The sequence below is a fragment of the Artibeus jamaicensis genome, unplaced genomic scaffold (genome assembly GCF_021234435.1).
Source record: "Artibeus jamaicensis isolate MK-2021 breed Jamaican fruit bat unplaced genomic scaffold, CSHL_Jam_final contig_452, whole genome shotgun sequence".
In the NCBI taxonomy this organism is placed as follows: domain Eukaryota; kingdom Metazoa; phylum Chordata; class Mammalia; order Chiroptera; family Phyllostomidae; genus Artibeus; species Artibeus jamaicensis.
Genome location: NW_026521837.1, coordinates 10,766,419 through 10,787,371, shown reverse-complemented (window position 1 = coordinate 10,787,371; position 20,953 = coordinate 10,766,419). Strand labels below are relative to the sequence as shown.

Genomic DNA, 20,953 nt, shown 5'->3' with positions numbered 1-20,953 from the left:
ACATCAATGTATGGTTGCCTCTAGTGTGTCCCCTGCTGGGAACTGGCCTGCAGGGAACTGGCTTGCAACCCAGGCATGCGCCCTGACTGGGAATTGAACCGTGATCCTCTGGATATTGGTGGTTATTAAAACCATGTACAGAAAAATTGAATGGAACCAGAAATAGTAAGACAGAACAGAGGTTAACCACATCTAGCAATACCACCTCTATTTCTAGGCAATGTGCATATCTATCAACATCCAAGTTCTTTCCCCTCACTTATTAACAACTTGGGCATATGGCTCATTTTCTATATGACTAGTCCAAGCTGACGTCATCAGAGATGGTTCATCTAATCCTCTGGGCTTTCAATGTCTTAATCAGCTTTGAAGTCCTTCACCAACTCTTATTTTAGGGAATTCACATCTACAAACCTATAACTTGTCCTATTTTAAAAAGTTCAGTCTCAGTTTTCCCATTTTATAAATATAAACTTCAAATTCTCTCACACTGATGTTTTCACTGTTGTTCTTTACACTCATTAAGAGTTCTGTTCTTTCTTACTATTATCTACTACTTTCTCATCTTATTCTCTACTATATCTTCATTATTGGTCCTTCTATTTTTTTTTATTACTCTATGTACCCCATAATCTATTGGGTTGGCCAAAAAGTTGATTTGGTTTTTTCCATAGGATGGCTCTAGCAGCACTTAGTTCTCTTTAACTCCATTTGAAACAATTTTGTTAGATTGTATTGTGATAGCTGTCATATCAGTGTGCATATTAGAAAAATCAAAAGTGGTGAATTTTGTGTAGCCATTTTAATACTAAAGATGGAAGAAAATATGCAACATTTTTGGAGTATTATTTCAAGAATGGTAAAAATGCAACTGAAATGCAAAGAAAAACTTTGAGCAGTGTATAGTGTATGGAGAAGATGCTGTGATTGATTAAACATTTCAAAAGTGGTTTGCAAATTTCTCACTGGATGATGTTCCATGGTCTGGTAGACCAGTTGAAGTTGATAGCCATCATATCAAGACATTAATTGAGAACAATCAACATTGTGCCATGTGGGAGATAGCCAACATACTCAAAATACCCAAATCAATAAAATTATTGGTAACAATGAAAAATGTGTCTTTTATTTTATGGAAAAAAAACATACAGACTTTTTGGGTGACCCAATATCATTATTTTACCAATCTGAAACCATTTTCTCTCTTAGCTTTTTCTCATACACCTAATGATCCATGGCTGAGTCTAATTTGTTTTTGTTTTTCATTTATTTAGTAAATGCTCAGTGACATGTATTTGAGGGGGGACTCTCAAAAAACAAAATTATCTTCTGGAGGGTGGCTCCCTTGTAGTACAGTCTTCCTCAGCTAGTGACTGTTCTAGGAACCCATCTGTATCAGTGTATTAACTGGTGTTGTTGCAAAAGGTTGTGTTGGGCTTCAGTGAATATTTTTTGAAGACCATTTCAATGCACTTGCCTATTTTATGATGGGTAAATTATGAGTGCACCTGCCCACACTGTGTTGAGTGTTCAGCAGATTTTTAACCAAAAAGATGGCATGAACCCCATGTTCCACCCTTCCTGTTCACCTGATCTTGCTCCGAGGGACTTTTTTTTCTATTTTCCTGAATGAAAAAAGCCTCGAAGAGAAACATTTTGCCAGTGTGGAAGAGATAAAACAAAAAAATAGCAGAAGCACTAAAAGGCATCCAAATTGATGAGTTCAAAGATCGTTTTGAGCAATGGATGAAAAAAGTCTCAATAAGTGAGTAAAGTTTCAACATGTAAGAATAAATACACATTTTTAAAAATAAATTCTTGGGTGTTTTTTGATCTCCCTCATAAAATTTATTTTATCTAACAACTTCGCAATTTTTAACCATTTTAATTTTCATAATAGAGCTATGAGGTGGACACAACCATTATGTCCCCTGCAAGAGGAACTCATACAGGTTTGTGATCTCCAACATGGACCAGAAAATTATTTTGTTTTATTATTTTTCTCTCCTTTTGGAATAATTTCTATGAAGAAACAAACCATGCATGATGCCTGAAAAAGACCAAACTGTCCCATGAAAAGAGACTATGAAGGAAAACTGAGGCTACCAGCTCTAAGCCAGAATTAGCTACCAGACTTAAGTTCAGCCTCCAGACTGAGTGGTCTAGCTGAGACCTCAGAGATCACTGGGGAAAGACAAGCCATCCTCATTATGTCTTGTCTAAACTTTTGATGCTCAGAATTGGTAGGTTTTGGAGGAATTTGTTATGCAGCTATAGTCACTGCAACACTACCAGTAACAAGCTTACTGCTAAATCGAATGAACACCTCTCGAGACTTAATTTTACTTGATTATTTGAAATGTTTAACACAGATGACAAAACTCACCATCTTGAAATACTGATTTTATTTGGTGTATATTCCATTGCATACCATATGTGTGTATACATATATATACACATGGTACTTGAATCTTTCTCATCATTCTTTATCAGTTACTTCTACCCATTTGTTTCCTTAAGGCCCTGTCTTAGGCCCTTTCTGGGTCAGTAGCCATCAACTAGGAGTATGCAGTTTAGAAGAAATACTCTGTGATCTTACTTCAGTGTCTTCAATTATTTTCTAATGCTAATATTGTTTAAATATACATTTAGCCCTGATGTCTCTCATGTGCTTCAGAAAAAAGATATCAAACTACTAATAAGTGTTAGAAGTATCTCCTTGCATGTCTCGCAGATACTTCAGCCTTGACATGCACCAAAATAAATGTATCACCTTTCCCATCACACTTGCTCTTTCTGTTTTTTATTTTATCAGTAAAACATGTTAACATCTAATACACCTAATTTCCCAATCCAGAACTGCTTCATTTTCCTCCTTTAGAATCAGTCACCATGCCACTCTATAATTAATTAAGTTCTATTGACTCGAATTCATCAATGCCCTTCTTTTGATTCTCAATGCCACCTTACTTTCATGGAAGCCACATAAACTCTTTATTTAGTTTTAATGATACTCTTAAAATTTGACTCCCTTTCCCCATCACCCCTTTTCAACCTATTCTCCACATTGTGACCAAGACATTTCTAAAGTACAAATTTGAACATGATTTTCTTTATTTAATACCAAATAACAGCAAATCATTTCCCTAAGGATCAAGTTCAAATTCTTCATAATATCAAATATATGTTCAGCCTCATTTTTACCAACTCCCTTCTGCATAGTCTATTCTACTCTCTCTTTAACTTCTTCATATTAAATTCTCTCCTAACCATCTGTGTCTCCTTTTTTCCATCCTCTTCAGGAAGCTCCTTTAAATAGTTAATTAATTTTGTATGTTTGTGCAGTCTAATTCAAAGGCCTTCTTATCCCTATGTTCTCATAACAGCCTGAACTTGTATCTACCACAGTACTTTCTACACATAATTATAACTGTTTCTTTACATCTTTATGTCCCAATAAACTTGTAGCTCAATGATAGCAAGAACTCTTTGTTCAAAATTATATGCTCAGTGCTTAACAAAGTTCTAACTTAAATAAACATTGTGGATTAAATATCTACTGGACTGGTGATTAATGAATTGATTAAAAATGCCTGTGACAAGTATAACCTTAGATATAGCCCTTGATAATGAAAAGGTAGAGGGAGATGTGTACTTACAAAGCTTCAGAAAACAGGTTAGACATGAGAACATGGAGTTGAAGAGTCTAGACAAATTTCATGATTAGTTAAGTAATACTAGAAAGAATTAAACTTAATGGAAGATCGAAAAAGTAAGATGCTATCAAGAATGGTAAATATTAAGACAAATGTATCATGTGTCTCCACTGTGACATATTTCTCCTCTTTAATACATGTGACAAGTTTGTTAAAAACTATTAATTGCCTGAACATTTTATTATTTCATTCTCCATGATGGAGGTAGTATCAGTTAAGGAGCTCAGTAAATATTATTCTATTCTAAAATGTTTAGAGTCAAAGAATTTACTAGTTTAAAGACTAGGGCAGCTTAAATAGTGAATACAAAACAAAGCCATTTTTTAATAATAAAATTTAAATCAATGATAAATATTATATATTAAAGTAAAAGATAAAAAATAAAATTTATTATTAGATTCATAATCAAAGTTTTTTCACTGCTAATGAATATTTTTCATACATGAAATACTGTCTCTGAACAAAGAACATATTCACATCTCTCTTACATATGTAAATAATTAAAGAGTATGTGTTCTGTTAGTAAGTGGTTTCGTTGCAGTAAGTCTATTTCCCAGAGTTTATGGAGGATTTTGAGTTTCTTGTGAACCTACCTCTTGACATTCACTTTGGCTTTGTTGATGATACTGAACTTACATCAAAAGATAATGAACCTTTTTTTTGTTGTTGGAAACCTGCTGTGTTTGAGATCTACTAGGAAAAAGTAGAAAATGTCCTCTTCTAAGCACTGCTATTGCAGTGAAGACCCTTTTGAACACTTATTGATGTCAGATACATCAAATTCTTAACGGAAATCATGGCAATTGAAACATCACATTCCTTTTTCATACGAAAATGTATTTTTTCTCCTTACCTTGCTGTACAAAGGATCCATACACAAACCACATGGAGTTGTAGAGAGTAGTAGAAGTCATTGATCCCATTTGTAATCGTGGAGGATTAAGCCAATTCAAAAGGTAGACCAGAAGACCCACAAGAAGGACTGTGCCAGCAATGCAAGCCCAGAGAGAGAGATCAAATGGTGCAAGACAGGCAAACATATCCACGGTCTTTTCAGCCCTTCTAAGTAGAACTCCCACTGAATAGTCCATGTAACGTGTTGTAAAGTCCACCACATTCTCACGATCTGGGGTGATGGTTAAAGCAGATATCCCTATGTCGGCTCTCTGAGAAATTGAGGGAGGAAAGAACACATTAACGGTTTGAAAAACAATTTGATTTGTGACATTTTAGCTTGACTTGAGGGAAAAAACAGATGCCTCGTGCAACATCTTAAGTCTTAAACTGAAAAACACTGCAGAAACTCCTTAGAGTTACATGTGGAATGTTGCATTCCTTACTGCAAGCCTTACCTCATTAGAGCCAGACAAATTACCTTGTTTATATTATCAGTGAAAATAAGCATGTGAAATCAGCGAAGAATATTTTAGACACAGGTAACACCTGAAAGAAATTTTCCAGGGCTATTTTATCAAAGTCTTCATTAACACAGTAGCAAAGACAAAAATTATTCTAAGGAATTCTTTTTGAGAAGGTGTCCCTGAGATATTCAATATGTCTTTAACCTACTAAGTCATTTATTTAAACAACTCAGTATAGCATATAATCCTCTGTTTAGATTTCTCTGCATCAAATTTTATGTTACTGAGCTCTAAACACACTAGTTTGTTAGAGCTTTCACATAGCACTGTTATGTCATATGCCAGGGGTCTCTACCATGATTTTATTGTGTAAACATCAGAAACATTTTAATGAACAATTAAAATTTAAGAAGACAGATAATTTTTCTTGTAGTTATAACCCTTCTTCTAAGTGTGTGTCTCCTTAGACTGAGTGATAGTACTCAAAACTATGGCATAGCTATTTTATTTATTTAAAGTGCACAGCAGAATTGCAGCGAAAACACTAAGAAATGACTTCAAATTTAAATTCTATGAGAAACATATTTAAATATTTCAAACATGGCATACTCTTTAAAATAGTTATTTGTAGCTATGATTACAGCTGTGGGAAGTTCCTTCCAGTCAAATGCAAACAACAGTAAATTATTCGAACATTTTCATTATTTTTTAAAATTGTTTTGTGAAACAATATAAAACTAATTTTACTGATTTGGGGAACAAAAATAAATGAAAAAATAACATGCCTACTACAATGCTAAACCAACTTAGATAAATCTAGTTTCCAGAGTAATGGTAACAAAAATATTCTAGCTAAATTTAATATTATTTGTGTGTGTGTGTGTGTGTATATATATATAAACACATTCAATTCTCACACTTAATAAGTATAGAAGCCATATTAAAGTTATATTTTTCTTACTCCAAAGTTTGTACTCATGATGCTTTACTATATTGTAAGAAATCATTCATTTTCCAAATAACCCAAATTGTAGGTAGTTATGGTAACCTATTTGAGTATAATTTTTACCTTAAATAGCCTGAAATGTTGCTTTCTAAAAATTTTACTATTTGCATTGCAATGAAGCCATATTAATATAAGTACCATGAGTTTAAAAATAACTGAGAAGAATTAAGCCTAATAATTACTATATGAAAATGAATTTTGAGAAAAACTAATTATTCCCATTTTAAAACTCATTATTTATTTTTCATAACTAGATATTAGGAATTAGGTCTTTTCAGATTAAAAATCTAACCTGGATCCTTAGCTTTCTATTTTTATCTTTTCTGACCTTCAGTTTATCTACTTACGAAATAAATATAACTATGTTTAGTATGACTACTGTGAGTTAACTCATTTATTTTAATCCTAATGGTGAATAAACAACTCTCTAAGAGTCAATTAGTCTTTCAGAAGGTATATTTACTTTCTTTAGACATTAAAGGACTATGGATCAATAATTTACTAATTGATGTACTGGTGAAAAAAAGCATTTTATGATTCAACTAAAGTGAGAAAATTCTACCTAAGGAGCTATGTAATGACAATGTGTTGATTGAGTGCTTCTAAATATTCATAAATATATTGTTGATAAATAATTAAATGTTTTGCATGGAAATCATTATGAATTGGAATTGTCATATATTGCTTTTCATTATAGATACCTGTAGTATCATCAAGTGAATTTCTATAATGGGATAAAGAATGATACCTAGAGAATAATGCATTTTTTTTTGGAAAAGGAATTAATTGTATTGTATGAGCTAAAATATTTATTAAATATAGTAATTGTCATATTTCTATCGATAACTTCCTAAATTTTTGTTCACTTTCAACACTTGCCTATTCTGTCCTTGAGGTGAAATTCCCAGTCTTCCTGTGCTGGGCATATCAGAATCACACAGAGTGGGCAAAAGGAGGTTTATAGATGTTGAAAATATAAAATACATTATTTATTCTTGTTTTATTATTTATTAATTGTTATATTATCTTCCATACAAATAACTGTAAACCTACTTTTGCCCTGCTCTGTATAATGGGCTTTTCAAACTGCACAAATACGTTTATACAGACACACCATAAAATCACAGGCTCACGTTTCCTCTCTGAGATTTGGATACCCTTTTTTAAATGCCTCACTCCATCCTTCAGAAACAATGATATAGCAGACCACTGTGTTTGATATGAGCATGTGATAGTCCTTACTCACATTAGAGAATTTGCAACAAAGCAGAAAAAAAACACCCCAAGAACTACTGATTCTAAACAATGACCCAAAAACTGGTTGAATATTTTCAAAACAACCAGAAATGGAGACAATCATTCATACATTCCTGCCCTCCCTACTCCTCCCTCCATCTCTCTCTTTACCTAGATCTTTCTTATATATGTATGTATGTAATTGAATGTATATCAACTTACTTGTCCAGATTTCTATAATGACTTTTCAAATCTGTACCCTCTTGAAACTTTTAATGTTCTCACTTCCCCACTAACTCTTGGAAGATGGCCTCCACTGCTATTTTGTAGAGAACAGAGATGGCAGATTATAATTCACACTTATTTTTACCGCTCAGTTTCCAACCCTTAGCCAGCATCTTCTGTTTAACCTCTATTACAACAGAGGAGCTGTCTTCCTTTCTGCTAAGACCAACCATCCATCAGTGAACCAATCTCCTCCCTTTCAGATACTTAAACTCCTGTCTTTTATGTATTCAACATTATCCTATAAATGGTATATTTCCTATGAACAAGATTATTTTACTCCAGCTCATTAGAATAAAAACAAAAAGAGAAAGGCCTTTTCTTTTATTCCCTGTGATCTCTGATTCCCGTTACCACCCATTCTCTCTCCCTTTTTCACAGTCTTATTTTTTTAAGTTTGTCTCTATTTCCACACCTCTCAGTCACATTGGGAAGACCTGTGTACCCACATTGTTCAGTACTTATAGACAGAGCATATCTTAATCTTTACATTGCTGAATCAAATGGACATTGTTTAGTGTTCATTTATTTAGGCCTCTTGACAACATTTGACAGTGAGGGTTTCTCCCTCCATCATAAACACTCTTTTCTTGGATTTCATGACATGATATAAGCCTCTTTCTCAGTTCCTTTTTCCAGCTTATGTTGACAATTGTCAGCATTTGGGCATATACCCTTTTCTCATTCAAGATACTCTGCCCAGGCAAACCCCTTCATGTCCATCACTTCCAGAGTTTCCATCTACATCTGGATTTGCAAATTTATAGCTCAGGCTGAGTGCAGGAGTCACAACATCACTGTAATTTCTATTAGATGTCTCAACAACTTCTCAAACTTAACATGGCCAAGACCATAGTCATGATTTGAACTCTATCCAGTCCTCATCCAATGTCTCCTGCCTCATTAATACCTTTCTACTTAAGTCTTAACATTTGGTGTTCTCATTATCTTTCTCAGTTTTATGCCCCCTGTCTTGTCTTCCCCTATCTATTTAATCTCTGGGAATCCTAATATCCTTTCACTTCTCTACTGTTTGTAGCCCTCATCACTGTTTTTCTTGACTCCTTACAAGTCTACCTGAAATCCATCTTTCCTCTTCCATATAGCAACAAAAGTAACCTTTTGGTATAGGAAATATGAACTGTCCTCTGCCACAGTTGAAAGGTTTCCAATAGATTTGTACTGCTCTTAAGAAAAAGATTAAAGTCTTTAACAAAGTCTGAACATCTTGGGCTAGACTATGCGAAACATACTTCATCATATTCACACTGAACCATTTTCTTTTTCAACATATTTTCCTGATGCATGTTCTTAGTAAATGCTCTTCCCACTGACTAGATTGATTCTTCCAAAACTTCTTCCAGTGAAAATTTGATCAATTTTTAATATAATAATATAATATAATGTAATGTTTAATATAATATAATTAATACAATATAAAACCTTCAAGTAACACAACACGGAGACAGCACTTTTAAGTCTTTCTAAAGACTGCACAAAGTTTTAAGCAATAACTATTTTTTGTCACTTTCAAATTTTCATTGGATAGTAGGTGCTCAGTATGTTTGTTGATTATGATGGTACTCTAATAAATTTAATCACTTTCTCTTGATATATTTTTAGAATTTTCCTTTTATTTTCTTCAATAATTAATAGATGTTTGATCTTTTTTTTAATAAATATTTTATTTATTTATTTATTTATTTTAGAGAGAGGGGAAGGGAAGGAGAAAGAGTGGGAGAGAAACATCAATGTGTGGTTGCCTCTCGTGAGTCCCCTGCTGGGAACTGGCCTGCAACCCAGGCATGTGCCCTGACTGGCAATCGAACCGCGATACTCTGATTCGCAGGCCTGCGCTCAATCCACTGAGCTACGCCAGCCAGGGCAATAGATGTTTGATCTTGAAATTTAGGTTACATTCAATTAAGAAGTGTTTTTTGGAACTTACCATACTGATTTTTCTAGAAATTGATATTTTCTACTATTTCAATAGTGTTGCCTCTGACACTACAAATGTGACAAGAACAGTAATATTAGTATAGATTCTGTGTTGTCATTCTTAGTCTTATCTCTCAACCTCTACCTGGAAATCACATGCTATCCCTTCTAGCTCCCTCTTCACTATCTGTTTCTAACCCCACAGCCATGCCCATTCACATGATGGTACTATGTTAATGTCCTTTCAGGAGCAGTTGAGTTTTCACTGGTCTCCAAACTCCAGCTTTTTTCTTCCAGTCTAAATATATACATGCAATATTTTCCCAATTTTTTGTATTTTTATTTGAGTTCATATTTTCCCCAGAGAATACTGTTATCCTTCCATACTCTTCATTTCAGTATCTCTCATATAGTACCCATCCCATAAATATCTGTTTTATCTTCTCAATGATCAATTTCTTGAGGCAGGAGATTTATTTTCATAGTCTTCTCTCCCTCTAAATGTTTTTAACACTGCTTTGTCCACAGTAGACTTCCAAAATTTTTTCTTAACACATAACTCTTTGCTGTGTGTTAAGAAAAATAGGTGTTTTTACACGACTCTAAATTTTGGCAGAAAAGGAATAGATTTCAGGATGTCTGTATACTACCTGAAAATCTCTATTATTATGAAGTCATTGACCATGAATTTTTTTTCTAAGTCAATGTTTCAGCCAGGCCTTCTGATTTTACTGTTCTAGGGTTTAATGTTTTCAGCTCATATATGTGGGAGACACCTCCACATGTTAGATGTACAACCCTGTACAAGAAATATGACTACCCTCCTGTACTGAGGACAGATCTGAGACTCAGAGAAGGAAAATGACATGTCCATTGTTATAGGTGAATGACTGTGCTGTACTTACTGCACTGTGCTCACGATACAACGTTTGTTAAATTTCATAAGCATTTCTGCTTTTATGGTTTCTTTATAATCTCTTTCTCTTAACCACTTAACTAGTATTTATTCACTGCTCCATTATTTTTTCTATTGGTAAGTGTGTGGTTTTTAAATCTTAAGCAATACTCATAGAGAGGAGGTAGGAGAAAGAGATGAACAGACAATTGGAGGAGTGCATGTGTATGAATGAGCATAGAAGGCACTATAGACTATTACAAAATTTTTAATAATTCTTACACTGAAAAGGTGGAAACTATCGGAGAGGTTTATGGAAAGCGTGGTATGATCTGACTTATGTTTTTCAGTAACACTTTGTTCTGTTGAAAATAGGTTAGAGAAGGAAGAGCAGTGACATGGTGGATACTTAAGAGGTGATGGAAGTAGTCTGAAGCAAAGAAAGCAGTGGTTTGCACTAGTGAGGGGTGGTGGAGTGGTGAGAAATGATCATATTTAGGATATATTCCAGTCTCATAGCCAGATAAATTTGTTAATGCAAACGGTATAAAGTACAATACAGAAAAGAAGAGTCTGGGATAACTCAAAGGTTTTGGACTGAGTAACTTGAAGATTAAAGATGCTGTAAACTGTGACAGAGAAGGCTGTGGGTAGAGCAGGTTGTGAACTGGTGGTGAAACTAGAATTCTATTTTGAACATGCTATTTTAAGGTACCAATTAGATATCTAAAGCAAATGCTGAATAGTGGTAAGAAATATAAGTCTGCAGTTTGGGTGAGAGGTCTGGCCTGAAAAATTAAATTTAAAAAGTGGTCTGCTTATGGATAATAATTAAATGCTTGAGACCAGTGAAAAATATTGGGTGTAAGTTCTTTCATTCTCTCTCTCCAATCCCTCTCCACCTCTCATTTCACTTTGTAGCTCTTGGAGAGCAAGAACTCTGTTGTATATTTTGTGTATTCCACACAATGCCAGCCACACATAAGGCCCCGAGAAATGCTTACTGAATGCCAAGCAGGAAGCAAGCTACAAGTTATTTATAAATTGAAATAGTTCAGGCATTATCCTGCAGTACTAAAAGGGATTTAAAAATAACGCCATTTCTGCAATTCCCAGGAGGGAATGATACCATCTTCAAAGAAAAGGACAATCAGAAAAGAGGTTTTTAGTCATTAGAGACTTTTTCAAGTTTCTGAGAAGTCATCTTAAGGCTGCTTGTGCACAGAGAATATAGAAGCAATCTCCGCCTAAAATACTCAAACTGAAAATCCACATTTCAATAAAATGCAAACCAAGGATAATGACTAGAATTTAGTGAACTTTTATTTTCATTAGAGTAAAATATTCAATCATTTTAGAATTCATTTAAGATTCCTATTACAGATGTTTTATAGCTCCATGGGGGTAGGGGAATATAAGTGATCTATAAGCGAGAGACAACTTGTTTCCAGAAACAGTTTGTCTCTAGGAGAAGTGAGTCTACACTGTCTGTGTTCCTAGTGATTCTATGAAGTATGAAGTGAAATATAACGAGTTACATTCAGCTGACCTCTACTGGGAGGTTCTGCAGTCACCTCCATTCCTCTGATACTCTTTTTAGGGATTCAGTTGTTTCTTTTTTAATTAGGAAAATTTTTACTCATTTTAAAGCCTATCATTATAACATAATTGAGTTACAAAGAAAAATTCACTATGACTTAAAACAATTGAAACTTGATGTTTCCAAATGGCAGGCAAGGGTAAACCAATGATTATCTTTCAAGGTGTGGCTCTATTTTAAAATATTCATTTATCAAAATGACTCATCATACTATATTATACCATACTATGTAATATACTCTACTATTGTATACTATACTATAACATATGATAGTGTAACATACTATACATACTATATACACACTATATGTGTAACAAACATACTATATATAGTATGTACACATACTATAGTATGTATAGTATATATAGTATATACACACATAGTATATGCACACGTGTTTGATATGTATTTGGTTTAAATTCACATACTATTTGATAATATAGTATGTTATGGTATATAACATGGTATGTTATACTATAGTAGTATGTATATATACTTATGTATATATACGTATATATAATATATATACTTATATATACACTATGTATATATACTTAATATTTATAGTATATATACATGCTGTATATTGTACATATATACAGTGTATGTACACTATATATACTAAGCATATGCATACTATACATATAACCATATATGCATACTATATACTTAGTACATAATTACTATACATACTATAACATACTATAGTATAGTACATTATGTAACATATACTATGTTATATAGTATAACTTAGTATAGTATAACATACTATATTATCAAATAGTATGTGAATTTAAATCAAATTGCTCAAATAAGTTTAGTGCATTCAATGCTAGATGTTTGTGAATATTTAAGGTTCCAAATATGGTTTTGATGTTGTGACAAAAGATATTGCTATTCCTTTTCAATATTAAGATTAACCTTTGTATTGTGCAGTTAAGATCTCAACATTGCAAAAATACAAACAAAGAGGGGTTGCCTTCTGTATTGCATCAACTACATTATAGACTATGATGTATTTTTAGTATCTTCTTTCACTTATAGCATATTTCTGTTTATAATTTCAAGAACAACATATACTCAAAATAAGCATCATAAATAAAAATGACCAGTCAATTTAAACACAATGCTATAAGATTATATCCATAGGTGCATAAAGAATTTCATAGTCCACATGCTCTTTAAAAATTACTAAGGGAGATACAAGATGGCAGAGGAATAAGTGGAAGCTACACTAATCCTCTCTCATTACTAATCTGGAATTACAACTAAATTGTAGAGAAACGACTTCACCACAATAAGATGGGTAGGGTGTGCTGAGGAGGTATGAGAAGTCTGCCTAGGCTCCCAGAGGCAGCAGCTGACGTTCCAGAGGGATATTTCAGTGGCCAGGGGGTTCCACCTGAGAAGTAAGGGGCCTAAGCCCTAAGCTGGGCTCCTTAACTTGCAGCACCAAAAATGGAAAGTAAGCCAGATAACATCCACCTATTAAAAGCACTAGGGTTTCTATGGGAAAGATAGCTGGAGATGCAGAAAGCCTCTTAAAAGGCCAATGCACAAAATTTCATTTGAAGCCACTTACCCTGGGTTCTAGCAGAGGGCCGGCAGACTGGACTAGATGCTTGAGGAGAGTCTGGGGTTGGTGGCATTGGAGAGAGAACTGAAAGAACAGCTGCCCGGAGCCCTGTGCTGAGTCATTCCCCATTCTGCAGGAGCCATTTTTCTTAGGGAGAGTAAGAGTACTCTTCTCAAAGAGTCATCAGCCTGAGTGGAAGCAATAGCCGTGCCCACAGGAATTATGCTGCCACACCCTGTGGTGCTTAAGCCAGGATGCTGATTTCAGAATGAGTCTATATCCTTGATCAGTTTAACAACTGAAGCATAAAATACACAGAAGCAGCCAAAATGGGAAAACAAAGAAACAGACCCCAAATGAAAGAACACAGAATTCTCCAGAAGAACTAGTTGAAATGGAGGTAAGCAACTTATCATACAGTTTAGAGTAATGATTATAAGAATAATCAACAGCATGAAAACAGACATAGAAACCATTAAAAAGGATCAGTCAGAAATAAAGAATGCAATATCTGAAACAAATAATACATTGGAAGGAATAAAGAGTAGATTAGATGAAGCAGAGGATCAAATTAGTTATTTAGAAGACAAGGTAGAAAAAAACATCCAGGAAAAGCAGTGGAAAGGAAAAATAATTTTAAAAAATGAGGAGAATTTAAGAAATATTTTGAACATGACGTGTAACAATGTTCACATCATGGGAACACCAAAAGGAGAAGGGAGCAAGCAAAGGATTGAGAACCTATTCGAATAATAACTGAAAACTCCCTGTTGTGGTGAAGAAAAGGGACACACAAATCCAAGAAGTTCAGTAAGTCCCAAGTAAGTTGGACCCAAAGATATGCACAGAGACACATCATAACTGAAATGATAAGGCTTACAGACAAGGAGAGAATCCTAAAAGATGCAAGAAAAAAGTAGGTAGTTACACACCAGGAATCAACAATTAGACTGTCATTTGATTTCTACACAGAAATATCTCAGGCCAGAAGGGAATAGCATGAAATATTCAAAGTGATGAAAAACAAGGACCTACAACTAAGGCCATTTTACCCAGTAAGGCTGTCATTTAAAATCGAAGGAGAAATAAGGAGCTTCCCAGACAAGAGAAAACTAGAGGAGTTTCTTAACACCAAACCAGTACTGCAACAAATAGTAAAGGGCTTGCTTTAAGAAGAAAAGGAAAAAGAAGAAAAGGGAAGAATAAAAAAGATGGAAGTATTTTACAATACAATGGCAGTACATACATATCTATCAATAATTGCCTTAAATATAAATGGCTTAAATGCTCCAACCAAAAAACGTAAAGTAACTGAATGGATGAGAAAACAAGGCCCATATAAATGCTGCCTCCAAAAGACCCACCTCAGATTGAAAGACAGACTCAGACTAAAAGTAATGGGTTAGAAAAAGATATTTCATGCAAATGGAAAAGGCAAAAAATGCTGGGGTGGCAGTATGTATATCAGTTTGAAACAGAGTCTTTCAAACTGAGGCTATAGTAAGAGACAAAGAAGGACACTACATAATGGTAAAGGGAACAAAACCAACAAGATGATACAACCCTAGTAAATATTTATACACCCAACACAGAGCACCAAAATATGTGAAGCAAATCTTGATGGACAAAAAGGGAGAGATCAACAGAAATATAGTCATAATGAGGGATTTTTACATTCCGTTGACTTCAGTGGATAGTCTTCCATACAGAAAATCAATAAGGAAACAGTGGCCTTAAATTACACAGTAGATCAAATGGATTTAATTGATATTTTCAGAGCATTTCATACCAGAGCAGTAGAATATACATGATTTCAAGTGCACATGGAATGTTTTTCAGGATAGACTACACATTAGGACACAAAGCAACTCTCAATACACTTAAGAAGACTGAAATCATATCAAGCATTATCTCTGACCACAATGCTATGAAATGAGAAATCAGTCACAAGAAGAACACTGAAAAAACATGTAAAGACACAGAAGTTAAACAACAGGTTATTAAACAGTGAATGGGGCAACAATAAGACAAAGGAAGAAATCAAAAGGAACCTTGAAAAAATATAAATAAACAAACAAACAAACAAACAACAGTCCAAAATCTGTGGGATAAAATAAATAAACAACAATCCAAAATCTGTGGGATACAGAAAAAGCAATCCTAAGAGGGAAATTTATAGTATTACAGGCCTATCTCCAAAAACAAACAAGCAAAAGCTCCAATAATCAGTCTAACTTTACGTTTAAAGGGATTTAAAAAAAAAAACCTATGAACAAACCCCTGAGTGAATAGAAAGGGAGGAAACAATAAAGGGCATAAATTAAAAAATAGACTAAAAATGATACAAAAGATCAATGAATCCAAGACCTGAAAAGATAAGTTGAAAAGATAAACAAGATTGACAAACCTTTAATCAAATTCATCAAGAAAAAAAAGAGAGGACCCAAATAAAATAAAAAATGAAAAAGGAGAAATGACAACCAGCACCAAAGAAATATAAGGAATCATTAAGAAAATATTATGAACCACTATATGCCAGCAAAATGGACAACCTAGATGAAATAGAAAAATACCTAGAACCATATAATCTTCCAAAATGAAATCAGGAAAAATCAGAGAATGGAAATAGATAGATTATACCTACCAAAATTGAAGCAGTAATCAAAAAACTCCCAGCAAACAAAAGCCCAGGACCAGATGGCTTCACAGGTGAATTTTACCAAACATTTTAAGAAGAACTAACACCTCTCCTTCTCAAACTATTCCATTAAATTCAAGAGGAGGGAAGGCTCCCAAATTTATTTTATGAGTCCAGCATTATCCTTATCCCAACCCAGGCAAAGACACTACAAAGAAAGAAAATTATAGGTCAATATCCCCCCAACATTTTGCAAATGTTGGTACAATAAATGTGATCAACCACATAAAATGAAGGATAAAAACCACAGGATTATATAAAAAATGCAGATAAAGCATTTAAAAAATCCCACATGCATAAAATAATGGCCAAACAGGAAAATATGAAGAAACAAGAATTCAAAAAAAAATGAGAAGAGACTTAGGAACCTCCAGGACATCTTTAAATGCTCCAACATCTGAATTATCGAGGTACCAGAAGGGGGAAAGGAACAGCCACCAGTGGAAAACTTATTTGAACAAATAATAAAGGAGAGTTTCCCCAATCTGGCAAAGGAAATAGACTTCCAGGAAATCCAGGAAGCTCAGAGAGTCCCAAAGAAGTTGGACCCAAGAAGGAACACACCAAGGCACATCATCATTATATTAGCCAAGATTAAAATGAAGGAGAGAATCCTAGAAGCAGCAAGAGCTAAGGGGACAGTCACCTACAAAGGAGTTCCCATCAGACTGTCAGCTGATTTCTCAAAAGAGACCTTACAGACAAGAAGGGGCTGGAAAGAGGTATTCCAAGTCATGAAATCCAAAGACCTATATCCAAGATTGCTCTATCCAGCAAAGTTTTCATTTAGAATGGAAGGACAGATAAAGTGCTTCTCAGATAAGATCAAATTAAAGGAGTTCATCATCACCAAGCCCTTATTATGTGAAATGTTAAAGGGACTTACCTAAGAAAAAGAAGATAAAAAAGATGAACAGTGAAAGGACAGCAAACTCACAGTTATCAACAACCACACCTAAAACAAAAGCAAACTAAAAGGACAGCTAGATCAGGAGTGGAAACATAGAAATGAAGATCAGGTGGAGGGTTAGCAACAGGGGAGTGGGAGGAGGAGAAGGGGGGAGAAGGCACAGAAAATAAGTAGCATAGACAATAGATAGAAAATAGATGGGGGGACAAGAATAGTATGGGAAATATAGAATCTAAAGAACTTGAGACACGTGGTCATAAACTAAAGGGGGGATGGTGGGGGAGGGGTATGCAGGGTGGAGGGGAATGAAGCGGGAAAATAGAACAAGTGTAATGGCATAATTAATAAAATATATTTTTTAAAAATCTCAGCAAAGTGAGAAAAGAAGGTCCATACCTAAACATAATAAAGAACATATATGACAAACACACTGTCAGCATCATACTCAGTGGGCAAAACCTACAAGTGTTCCCCTCAAAACTGGAAACAAGACAGGGATATCTTCTATCACTTTTCTTATTAAACATAGTACTGGAAGTCCTAGCCATGTTAATCAGACAAGAAGAAGAAATAAAAGGAATCCAAATTGCAAAAGTAGAAGTAAAACTGTCTTTTTCTGCACATGACATGGTATTGTACATAGAGAACCTCAAAGATTCCACCAAAAAACTACTAGAACTGATAAAAGAATTCAGTAAAGTTGCAGGATACAAAACTGATATCCAGAAATCAGTTGCATGTTTCATGCTAATAATGAACTAACAGAAAAGCAAATTAAGAAATTAATCCCACTTACAATTGTTTCCCCCCAAAATAAAATACCTAGAAATAAAACCAGTCAAAGATATAAAAGACCTGTACTTGGGAAGTTACAAGTCACTGAAGAAAAAAATTGAAAAAGGTACAAATAAGTGGAAGCACATATTGCATTCATGGATAGGAAGAATGAACATCATTAAAATGTCCATACTACCCAAATCAATCTATAGATTCAATGCAATTCTTATTGAGACTCCAATAACATATATCACTGAACCACAACAAATATATAAAAAATGTGTATGGAACCACAAAAGGCCTCAAAGAGCAATAGCAATCTTGAAAAAGGAGAACAAATTTGGAGGAATCATACTATCTAATATCAAACTATACTATAAGGCCATAGTAATCAAAACAATATGGTACAGGCATAAAAACAGACACGTAGATCAATGGAAAAGAATAAAGTGTGCAGAAATAAACCCAAATCTTTATAGTCAATTAATATTCAACAGGGGAGGAAAACACATACGATGGGCTAAATGTAGTCTATTTAATAAATAGTGTTGGAAAGTTGGACAGATACATGCAGAAAAATGAAATTAGACCATCTTCTTACACCATACATGGTAATAAATTCAAAACAGATCAAAGACTTAAATGTTAGATCTGAAACCACAAAACATAGAGAAGAAAACATAGGCAGCAAAATCTCGGACATTGCTCATAGCAGTATTTTATATGATCTCCTCAGGCAAAACGAGAAAAAAATAAACAAATGGGATTATATCAAACTGAAAAGATTTTGCACAGCAAAGGAAATCATCAACAAAATAAAAAGACAACCCACAGAATGGGAGAACATATTCACTGATACATTAGATAAGGGTTAATATGCAAGATTTATACAGAACTTAAAAAACTCGACACCAAAAAACAAATCATGAAATTAAAAAAAGGGCAAAACCTTCAATAAACATTCTCCAGGGAGCACATAGAGATCTCCAATATACATTTGAAAAGATGCTTAACATCACTAGTCATCAGAAAAAATGCAAATTAAAACCACAATGAGATGTTATTTCACACCCGTCAGAATGGCCATTATCAATAAGTCAACAAATCACAAGTGCTGGTGAAGATGTAGAGAAAGGGGGAACCCTTTCGCACTATTGGTGGGAATGCAGATTGGTGCAGCCACTGTAGAAAGCACTATGGAGATACCTCAAAAAATTAAAAATGGATCTGCTTTTTGACCCAGTAATCCCACTTCTGGGAATGTATCCAAAGAAAACAAAAATACTAATTTAAAAGAACATAAGCACTGCTACGTTCACTGCAGCATTATTTACAATAGAAAAGATAATGAAGCACCTAAGTGTTCATCAGTAGATGAGTGGGTAAAAAACTATGGGACATTTACACATTGGGATGCTACTTGGCTATAAGAAAGAGGAAAGTTTTACCTTTTGTGACAGTATGGCTCCAGTATGGCTGGACTTGGAGAAAATTATGCTAAGTGAAATAAGGCAGTTGGAGAAAGAAAAATACCATATGATTTCACTCACATGTGGAATCTAATGAACTAACTGAACTAACAAGGAAAATGGGAACAGACTCACAGCTGGAGAGTAGGATGACAGCTAGTGGGGGTGGGGAGGGGTGAGAGGACGGAGGGATTGAGCAAAAAAGGAAAATGGACTCATGGACATGGACAACATTGTGGTGATTGCTGGTGGGGAGGGGGTATAAGGGGACTAAATGGTAATGGAAACATACAATAAAAATTAAATTAAAAAATAAAAGTTACTTAGAATATTTTCACCGAAATGTGCACTCTCTTTTATGCCTGGAAGTTATATTTCTCATTAATTTTACCCTCAAACCATGACAAGAGATAGATGAAAATCTAGGTAATAGATGGCATTTCAATAGCCAACAGTGGATTTCAAGATTTATGTATACTCAAGTTATGAGATTTTTCTCATCATAGCACCGGTCTTTATATCATTTTGGCTTTGACTGATGCAGTAGTCCATTAATTTATATCCTATAACCTACCACATCTTTTAAAAAAATTTTTACCCATCTTTTACTGACTTTTTATTTGTCTTTTTCTATAAGTTCTCTTTAAACCTAAGAGCCATTCCTGGACAGCATCATTACTATTGGCAGTACTCTCTGTTCTTTTGCTTTGATTCAAGACTTATTATTCACTACTTATCTGTGCTTGCCATCTATTAGACCAAATACTTAGTGATTCGAGTTCTTTATGTGAGTGAATTGCTCCTTACTGTTTCCAATGTCTGCCAATTAAGTATCATCTGCAAATTTAGAAAATTGTTTCTACAACCATTCATGAAGTAATTTGCATGTATATAATTAATTTTCTTTCATAGATCTTCTCCTTCATCAGTGTAGAAATATTTCCATATTAACAACAAATATTTTGGTCAAGTTTTTTCTTTTTTGCTTACTCACACAACTGTGTGGTCTCCCACATCTATACTCCAGCTCCATCATATATACTTGATATGTATATGTATAGATATGTGTGTGTATATATATATACACACATGTATCTCTCTTTATATATACACACACATATCTAGATATATATCAAGTGGATTATTTTTAACAATCACCATTCAGACATAAAAACATACATCCTTCTGACCATATGCACTTTTGAACTTCCTGCCTGACTATAGCTGACATACTCTTGGAAACTCAGTCAGTCCATTAGTACTTGTTTAGTCTAATTTAAGAAATAAAATCTTAGTCACTGTCCAATTTAAAGTATTTAAAATGGTCTCTTTACTCTTTACACATTTTTATCCTGACTCCCTCGACAAAGCTACCTTTTCATTTCACAAGGCTTGCAAGCATTTATCACTGAGAAGGTATATGTGGAGGGAATTCTTTGATGAGTGAAGTTTTCCTGGTGAATACAATATTTTCAAGGATGCTTTA

General features: G+C 34.1%; 1 protein-coding gene across 1 annotated transcript in view; it reads right to left on the bottom strand.

Annotated features, from left to right (window-relative positions):
* GRID2 (glutamate ionotropic receptor delta type subunit 2) overlaps positions 1-20,953 on the bottom strand; it is a 1,451,106-nt gene that overhangs the window by 324,702 nt on the left and 1,105,451 nt on the right. Inside the window, exon 11 of the mRNA XM_037162687.2 lies at positions 4,570-4,882. Coding sequence (XP_037018582.2) covers positions 4,570-4,882 — 313 coding nt within the window. The remainder of the gene's footprint in view (positions 1-4,569; positions 4,883-20,953) is intronic.